This window comes from Anolis sagrei, chromosome 6, assembly GCF_037176765.1.
Source record: "Anolis sagrei isolate rAnoSag1 chromosome 6, rAnoSag1.mat, whole genome shotgun sequence".
Classification (NCBI taxonomy): domain Eukaryota; kingdom Metazoa; phylum Chordata; class Lepidosauria; order Squamata; family Dactyloidae; genus Anolis; species Anolis sagrei.
In genome coordinates, this window is record NC_090026.1 from 25958251 (window position 1) to 25968425 (window position 10175).

General features: G+C 37.4%; 2 protein-coding genes across 2 annotated transcripts; one reads left to right on the forward strand and one right to left on the reverse strand.

Moving 5' to 3' along the window:
• Positions 1 to 879: 879 nt before the first annotated feature.
• LOC132779575 (olfactory receptor 11A1-like) lies at positions 880 to 3787 on the reverse strand. Its single transcript, XM_060783260.2, has 2 exons — positions 3731 to 3787; positions 880 to 1860 (listed from the first exon to the last, which is right to left on the reverse strand). Exons 1-2 carry the CDS (start codon positions 3785 to 3787, stop codon positions 880 to 882), a joined length of 1038 nt encoding a protein of 345 aa, XP_060639243.2.
• A 4833-nt stretch (positions 3788 to 8620) lies between these two features.
• Positions 8621 to 9634, forward strand: LOC137097426 (olfactory receptor 2AP1-like). Its single transcript, XM_067470526.1, has one exon. The coding sequence runs from the start codon at positions 8636 to 8638 to the stop codon at positions 9632 to 9634; it is 999 nt and encodes a 332-aa protein (XP_067326627.1). The 5' UTR covers positions 8621 to 8635.
• Positions 9635 to 10175: the final 541 nt, after the last annotated feature.

Here is a 10175-nt window from a genome sequence, read left to right on the forward strand (position 1 = left end):
GGTGCCTAAGGTGGAACCTTCAGCAAATCTTTAAGTATACCAAATTTTCCTTTGGTTCAGGTCAACACCTGAGCCATGAAATAATGCATAGCTTCCCTCTAGGCCATATCTTCTACATTCTTCTCCCAGATGGTCTGAATCAACTTGCATATTCATGGGGATTTGTGTGGATATGGATAATTATGAATAATAATAAACTATTTAAAAAGAAGGACCCAATAATACTGTAAACTTACTTAGGAGGAACTTTTAAAAATGCCTAGCTTAACTGAAAGAATGGCAGTTCAGATCCGGGGAGCAGGCTGAGCTCCCACTGTTAGCTCCAGCTTATACCAAACAAGCAGTTTGAAAACTTGCAAATGTGAGTAGGAAGGTAATGTCATTCCGTGCTATCATGCAGCCCACATGACCTTGGAGGCATCTACGGACAACACCGGCTCTTCAGCTTAGGAATGGAAATGAGCACCACCCCCAGAATCGGACATGACTAGACTTAATGTCAGGGGAAAACTTTTACCTTACCTTTAGGATCAATTTTGTCAGATGTGGATAAATTAAACTGCAGAGATCAGTTCCGTGGGTGGGGAGGGGGGTTGCTTTTTGTTTGGAAGAAATATTCAAGAACTTCATATTTATATTGGCCACTGTTGTGGACTGCTAGCAAAACATTTCTGGCTTCTTGTGGATTGTGTAGTGTTAATTTTGACAACATATTGTTTTCATGATTACATTTGTTATACATTTTCATTATAAATGCACACATTTTATATTCATATCCTTTCTGTTTATAACTCTTCAGATGTTCATGCCACCTTGATACCTGCAACCTTCTCCCTAACATGACAAATGTTCCCTAATTCAGCTCAAAGTTACTAAATTTCACTTTTTGGATCCCATTCTCTCTCTCTTTAAAATTGCCCATTTATTAATTCCTCTTTTCAGAGTCTCTTTGACCTCTTGATTTCTTAGGCTGTAGATGAGAGGATTGACCATGGGAGTCAGAACAGTATAAAAGAGGGAAAATATTTTGTGCAGATCTCCATGAGCATCACCTTTGGGTAAAACATATACAACTATTAAGGTGCCATAAAATATTGTAACCACCATGAGGTGAGATGAGCAAGTAGAAAATGCCTTCTTCTTTCCAGTAGTTGAAGGGATCCTAAGAATTGTGGCAATAATATAAAAATATGATGTCAGCGTTAAAATAAATGGGGGAAAAATATCAAAGGAAGAGAGTATGACAGCTAAAACCCGAATCAACTGAGTGTCACTATGTGCAAGTTTTATAACTGAAGGGAAATCACAAAAGAAGTGGTCAATTTCATTAGAGCCACAGTAAAGTAAAGAAGACATTAAGATTATGATGATGCTAATTGGTAAAAATGCACTTATCCAAGAGCCAGCTGCAAGCTGAATAGAAAATTTGTCATTCATTAGGGTTCCATAATGCAGTGGTTGACAAATTGCTAGATATCGATCATAAGACATCACTGCCAGAAGGTAACACTCTGTACACACAAGGAATCCAAAAAAGTAGAGCTGCACCACACAGCCAGTAACGGAAATGGTCCTGTCCCCAGTTAGTAAACTAACCAGCATCCTAGGTAGGATAGTTGAGCTGTAAAATGTCTCCATGCAAGATAGATTTCCCAGGAAAAAGTACATTGGTGTGTGGAGATGCTGACTGGACACCACGAGGAGAATAATGGTGAGGTTTCCAACCATGGTAGTCATATAAATCACCAGAAAAAAGAGGAAAAACAGCAAATGCAAATCCTTCAGTGTTCCAAATCCCAGGATGATGAATTCCGAGATACCAGTTTGGTTTACACACGCAGTATTTGGTATCATTATAATCTGTTTATGAAAAGAAAATCAAGAACCATGTGCTTGTGAAAACAATTGTCTTAAGGATAGAATTTGCCAAAAAAAGTTTTGGATTTTCCCCCCCTCTCAATCTGAGAAAAGAAATATTGTATGGGGACTTGAGGAAAGGGGGTGTCTTTACAATGGGCACACAAGGATTACCCTATGGAAATGCATATAGACCATGTTGACTAATTTCCTTTATTGAACAAATCCTGGATAGTAGTTGAATTTGAAGCATATTTCTTAAATTAAATACAATCTAAAAAACTGTCAAATTTGCAGGTGATAGCCTTATCAAATTTGCAGATGATACAAACTAGGGATATGTGAAATTGCAGAAATCTATTTTTGTTTTGCTCTGTTTTTGGATCTGTCCCCCTCCCTCCTCCCAGTTCTGTTTTCGGGAAGATTATTCCTGAAACAGAACTCCAGATCCCGAATTGCAAATCTGAACAGCCCCCTCCTAATCTCCCAGAATCTTCTTGAAGACAGAATGGGAGAGGGGGGCACCTGAAAATGGATTTCTGCCATTTCGCACAACCCTAGCAAACTGGAATGGGTAGCTAATACATTGGAAAATAAGATCAGAATTCAAAAAGACCTTAATAAACTAGGTAAGTTGACTGAAATAAATAAAATAAGACCAGTGCAAAATTCCACATTTAGGACACATAATCCTAATGCACATGTGGAGGATGGGCTTGAGGGAGGGAGGGTGCTTGCTTCAGATATACTACATGTGAAAAGAAATGGGGATTATTGTTGATCCTAAATGGAATATGTGCCAGCAGTGTGATCTTGCTGCAATTCTTATCTTAGTCTGAATTAATAGAAGCATAATTTCTAAGCCAAAGGAAGCCCTTCTGGCACCAACGGCTGCTCTGGCCAGAGCGAAGACAGAAGGGAGCAGAAGACATTTCCATCTTGTCTTTACTAATAATATAATATAGTATATTGTATATACATATAATATTTACAATATTATAATGTAATACAATATAATACTAGTAATAATAATCCAATATTATAATTATAATTATATATTTACATTACATGTAATATTACTAATAATATTACAATATAATGGTATAGTGCAATATAGTAATATATACTGATATCGTACTATGCTAATAATATAATATATTGTATGAAAATATATATTGTAAGCCGCTCTGAGTCCCCTTCGGGGTGAGAAGGGCGGCATATAAATGCCGTAAATAAATAAATAAATAAATAATAGTCCCACAATTTTTTGCAACTGTCAGGCATCCAAATGAGGTCTGTGTTCAGTTCTGGGTGCTTCATTTTAAAGAAGAATATAGGTATGTTGGAACAGATTCAGAGGAAGGATGATAAGAGACATGGATAAAAAACACAAGGAAATCCTTAATTAGGCATGAGGTTGAACCTGATGAACCATAAGGTCCCTTCCAAATCTATGATTATATGAAAAGTTAGGGATCTTTTCATAACTCTTAAACCTTCTATCCAACACATAGACTTTTTCATTGCAGCTATCCATCCTCCCGACAAGATGAAATAATGTTAGGAAAAACAATATTTTCAAATAGTACATTTCCCTAATATGGAATGCTGTGAAAACACTTGCATCAAAATAAGTAAAAGGAAACCCATATAAGAGATGTCCATGGTTGAGAGAGAAAATATGTGTTTGTGAATGTGCATTCATGTGTGTGAGAATTGCATAGAAACGTACTGGAAGAATGACCATTCTACTTCAAAAGCTCAATACTGTCCCTTGAAAAACATTAGTTTAATCAATTTACTCACATATAGATCCTAGACGGATCATTGTTACATGATCTCTAAAAGGCCAGTTGAAAAATCTTTGCCTTACCTGTGTACCTGTATCTTCTATTGAGAAGAGAATATTCCAAAAAGTTCTTTCAGTCATATTATATTTGTATATTCATACCTATTCTGAACAAAACTACATCATCCAATTTTATTTTTAAAATACCATGAAGTCCCCCAAGAGCAATAATTGCGTTGAGATGTGATTTCTATTCAATGAAAATCATTTCCCATTTGGGAGAAAGTAATAATATTGTTTTATTAAAACGAAAAGGGATGTAGGTTCTTGAACTCGGAGAGGCTTTTAACAACATTTTTCTGTCCTTTGGAGAGATATTCAGATTAAAATCAAATTAATCCTTTGAAAAATCAAAACTAAAAGCATATTTATTTTCTTTTGCAAACTGATAAAATGGCAACTTCAAAATTCATTCTTGTCGTTCTTGTTGTTATTTATATCCCATTTTTCTCTCCACAAAGGAAACTCAAAGTGACTTATAATAAAAGCATTTCAATACGATTTAAGACCCAAAGATATACAAACATTAAAATAGAATTAAACGTCAATTTCAAAAGAACAGTTAAAATCCTTACACCAATTTAAAATGTATTCAAAAATACATTAAGAGATGCTGTGATTCTGTCACATCGCCATTCCTTAGTGCTGACAGGAAGAGATCTGAAACTTAAAAGAGATATCCAGTACATTAGATCATTAACAAGAATAACAAGAATGTTAAGACAATCTCCAAGATTCTAGGTTTTTTTCCAAAGGTAAGATATTCTTGCTAAATATATTTTGCACAAATTACAGAAATGTTGACAAAAACTACATCTAAGTTCATGTTGGAGAGAAATCGCTCAAAGCAGTTGGAAAACATTCAAAATGCTATCCACTCTATTGGGATGGCCACAATCAACTATAGTAGAATCTCAACAATGGGGAAGATGCAGGCCCGTAACCAGGATTTCGTTTCGGGGGGGGGGGGGGCTAAAAAATTTTCAGGGGGGGGGTTCGGGGGGGCTGAGTTTTGGGGGGGGGCTGAGTCTGAGTGAAAGAGGGTCTAGCCTAGCAAACCTTTTGTATCATTACCCCAATACCCCCATGCATATGGGATATATTGAGTATGGTGATCAGATCATGATATGAATAAACATAACAGTTTAAATAATGTACCAGTAAGGCCTTTTCGCGAACCACCATGAGAATTTCGGGGGGGGGGGGGGTCTGAAGCACCTCAAGCCCCCCTCCCCGGCCATATGCCTGGGAAGATGTTTACCATGCCTAATTGTACAGAATCATCCTAAAAGGCTTACTCAGGCCCCATTCTACACTTCTATATAATCAAGATAATTAAAGCAAGTATTCCACATTATATGCTTTTAACTGAATTATAGGAGTCTACATTGCCATATAATCTAGTTCAAAGCAAATAATCTGGATTTTATATGGCAGTGTAGAAAGGGCCTCAGTGATATTCAAAATGGTGTTCCATGGACCACCGATTGTCCAAAATTGGCGCTGAGTTTCCTGGAATAAAAAGACAAATGTTGCAATGTCCTTGGTACATTGGGGATAAAATAACTGCTGGTCTCTCACACCAGCTAGGTCTCCCTGCTCCAGGTCAATCATCTCTGACTTTGTGCTTTCTACACTATCAATTTCCCTAGCTCTCAGGGCTCTTCTACTATGGCAGGCAGTGCGGGCCCAACCTGGTGCTTGGGATGTCAGTTCTGCCTAATGTTCTGGTTGGGTCTCCCTAACCACTTCAGAGGCTGGAGGGAGTTCCAATTGCCTAGCTGTACCAAACATGGTTCAGCACTAGTGGACAGCTACCCTAGGAGTTCCCTCCTGCCCCTCATGTCTCCACTGTTCCAAGCCATGCCATGCCACATAACTGCTCCCTGGCACTCTGGCTGATGTTGACCAAAGCACCAAGGACAAGGTAGGTGGGCTGTTCTGGCTGGGAATAGTCAATACATGAAGGGAGGCGTGTAATGACAAGGGACCACCATCCCATGTCCCAGACTACCTGAGCCCAGAGAATGCAGGACGGTAATGAAGACAGTAACAGGCTACAGCTCTTTCCAGTTAAGAACTGGCCCAATTGTCTCTACAGTGCCCAAGATGGGGAAAAGCCTCAATTCTGAATTAGAATTACGCCTGACTTGGAGCAAGGCTGCATTAAGGTGGCCTTTCCCATGTTATGCTGGTTCAGCCCTATGTGGTGATTAGTTACTATGAGGTTGATTCACATAAAAACCATCAGAGTGGTCAGTGTAAGTACATCCTTAGTTGTTGTCCAGCTCTTAGTTATAGTCCTGGAGGGTTCCAGTTGTTGGAATTCAACCCCACACTGCCCAAGACTCAAGTCCTCAATGAGGAACAGTTTGAACTAAGGGTTTCCCTTCCCTCAGTTGGAAAGGTATCTATTTTGTTCTCTCTGTGTGTTTCTGCTCTCATTTTGATTGGTTGTTTAAAATTGATACTTTTCTACTGCAAGCTTTTTGAATCTGACTTCTGCCTTCTTACATCTTTAGTATGGAGAGCATGTGTTGTGTGCTTTGAGATCTCTGTGCTTGAGTCAGAGAGATGTAGTGATTGGTGTTTTTCCCCTCTCTTGAAATTTTAGAAGAGATAGGATTTAGAGCAGCTCAGACCCAGATCTTAACAATGAAGAAATGTAATTATTTCTTTATTATTGTAAATAAACCTTTTGTTATTTTTTAAAGATTGGACTCTGCATCTATGTCTGTCTAAATTATTTATAGACATATCGCACGGCATTTCTCGCTTTGCTTGATGATGAGCTGATGCTCAACTTTGTATAGCCTGATTGATTTTTTGGGGGGTGCTCTGTTTTTTTAGGGTAGTTTTCCCTAATACCAATTTAGCCAAGATTTGCTCTATTTCTTCTATCAGTTTTGTACTATAATTACTTCCTGGAAGTCTCTCTCTTGCCTCTTGCCTCCCCTCCCAGTTTTAGAAATGCCCTTGAGTTATGATGTGTTTCTAATTATGTAGGAAGCCAATTTTAAGTGTGGTATGAAGATGGGTGGTCACATGGGAGAGAAGAAGACAATTTGAAGTATTTACACAAGAATTTGCCATTGTGAGCCTGTATGCTCAGAAACACAGATAATCAGTTCCCTCTGTTAAACATTAAATGTTTCTAGAAACAACAAAGAAGGTTGATTCAAGAAGCCTTTCACCTGTGGCTCTTTGATGCAAAAGACTACAAAATACATTTTGGCCCTTCCTCTCATCAGGTATAATTTCACTGTACTACTTTTATGCATTGGGACCTCAGTAGTGTTGCTTGATAAAGCAGAATATGTCATTACAGTTTGTTTTTTTTTTTTGTTCAATGATTTTTATTAAAATTTAAAAAGGGATTAAAAAAGAAAAAAAGGGGGCAGGGAAGTATATTTTTGTGTACAAAGAATGTGGGAGAACAATAATCTATAAGAAAAGTAAGAAATGAAAAAGCAAGGGAATAAAGGAGAGAGAAAAATAAATAAAATATTTGTTTGTGACGTCGGTGGTAGGGTATTCATGTAATTTCCTGCTGCTTTATCTTCTTAATACTTCAAAGAGAGAAAAAAGTAAAATACAAAAAGAACCCGCCTATCCAGTTAATATCTTGAGAAACTTTCACTCATGATTCTTATTTCTTTTTCTTCAGTGTTCTTTTCAATCTTGATTGTTTAAAATAGTCTATTACGAAGTCCCAATTGGTCTGTTTTTTTAGGTAAACCTTGATTTGGTGTTATCCAATGTCAGTCTATCCATATTCATTATTTCTGATATTTTATGCTGCCAGTCTTCTATCGACGGTATTTCTTTTAACTTCCAGTTTTTTACATACACTATCTTTGCTGCTGTATACAAATAAAAAAGAATATCTTTATTTTTCTCTTTTTCTAGATCTAACATCCCAAGTAGATATTCTGGTTCCAGCTTCATTCGAATTTTTAATTTTTTTTTTGTTTCCTGGTGGATATCTGTCCAATATTTTTTTGCCTTTTATGCATTGGGACTTCAGTAATGTTGCAGAATATGTCATTCCAGTTTGATGCAACTCTGAGGCAGGAGTGAAGTCTATTTTTCTAGCATCGGTTTGTGATATGAACATACCACTTCTGAGATACTGACTATATTATAAAAAGAATTCTTCTGCAAGCAGGGACAAAAGGGGAAAATGTGTTACAAACAGTCTTGTAATAGCTCAGTTTGCTTTCATGTGGACTTTTTTTCCCATCTGCAATATCTGTTTGAGTGAAATTCATTTCTCCACCTGTAATATATAATTGCCAGCTTCTGATATTGGATTTTTTCACATTCACAGTTTAAAAGGTAAATGTTCAAGAAATATTTTTTTTCATACATGGAATGACATTTTAGGTCTACTCCTCATTGAGAGGAACATTTTGGATGTGAGGGCAATCTGGCTGTGATATCTGTCACCCCATTGATTTACCAGGGTTGATTTGGCTGATCTGGCAGGCTAGGTGTGTGTTCCCCTTCCTCCCTTACTGTTCCATGTGTGTATCCCCGCACCCAGAAGCTGTGCGCTAGGTGGAAGAGGACAACATCCCAGTTATAGAAGGCATGTACAATGGCACATTTCAACAGCTTAAAATAAGAACTGGGCATGACTAACTCTTTCTATACACTCCACAAAGTTTAGTCATTAAATCTATTATGTTTCCTCCTCAGCATGCACTTATTTTGGATTTTTAGCTTATGATGTCATCCTTATAATGTTACAGTTCAAGCCACTTTCCCTCCAAAAAGATCAGAGTAGTATATAGAGTTCCCTGATTTCAGAAATGTTTTACATTTGTCCAATAAAGCAGATAATAAATGTATTGCAACATTTAAAAAGTGTTAGACGGTATTCCTATCTTTCTGTTCACAATCCATTTGCATTGTTTGTTCCAACAGATGCAGTTCACTATTTATGAAACATGGAAAAATCAAACAGATATGACAGAATTCATCTTGCTGGGATTTGGAAACCTTATGGAGTTTCAGATGTTTCTTTTTCTCACACTCATTGTGATCTATATCCTGACTATGTTTGGAAACATTCTCATTGTCATTCTGGTTGTATTTGAACCACACCTTCATACTCCTATGTACTATTTTTTAGCTAATCTATCCTGCTTGGAAGTTTGTTATAGTTCGACCATCATGCCAAAGGTGCTGATAGATCTTCTAACTGGTGACAAATCCATTTCTCTTTTGGGCTGTTTCACACAACTTTTTTGCTTTGGGTGTCTTGTAATTGTTGAATGTTATCTCCTGTCAGTGATGTCTTATGATAGATATGTTGCCATTTGTAAACCGCTTCACTATGCAACTATTATGAATGGCAAGGTCATTCTTCAATGTATGGCAATGTCATGGATCTGTGCAACATCCATTTTAATTGTCATCATATCTTTGATGTCACAGTTATCCTTTTGTGGTGTCAGAGAAATTGACCATTTCTTTTGTGATTTCAGTCCAGTACTCCAGCTCTCTTGTAGTGACACAACCCACATTAGATTATTAGCTGTTATATTTGGGTCATTTGATATCCTGCCCCCATTTATATTGACTATCATGTCTTATGTTTGCATTATTAGTGCTATTTTGAGAATTCCATCCACTACTGGAAGACAAAAAGCATTTGCTACTTGTTCTTCTCATCTTATTGTGGTCACCATTTTCTATGGAACACTAATGATTGTTTACCTACTACCAAACTCTATTGCACTTAAAAAGGTATTTTCAGTCCCATACACCATACTGACTCCCATGGTTAATCCTCTTATATACAGTCTGAGAAACAAAGAAGTGAAGGAATCTTTGAGAAAGACTATAAGGATATTAATTGGGTTCAATGAAAAGAACAAATGGCACCCAGTAGCTGTATTTGGACATAACATTAAGTTGTGATCTAAACAAGCCAAAATGTGGATAGTAGAAATTGGGATTGCATGCATGAGGATACAATTCCTTTACTGCTGTGATGGTGTATACATTTAAGGTAAGATTTTTTTTTCATATCCGAATGCATCTCCTCCTATGAACCAGTTAGGACGTTAAGATCGTCTGGGGAGGCCCTGCTCTCGGTCCCGCCGGCTTCACAAGCATGCCTGGTGGGGACGAGAGACAGGGCTTTCTCAGTGGTGGCCCCTCGGCTGTGGAACACCCTCCTTACAGACATCAGATCGGCCCCTCTCTATTGGCATTCCGGAAGAGTGTGAAGACCTGGCTTTTCGAACAGGCTTTCAACTAAGCAGTGCAATTGATTGATTATTGGAATGGAATAATGGACAATGAGTTCGGATGCTGATTCTATTGATGAGACGTGATGGATTGTTATAGTGCTGTACTGTTGTATTGATATTTTGGTGTTAATTAATTGATACTACTGTTTTAATTGATTAATGATTTTGTATTGTGTTGTTGAAACTGGTTGTTAACCGCTCTGAGT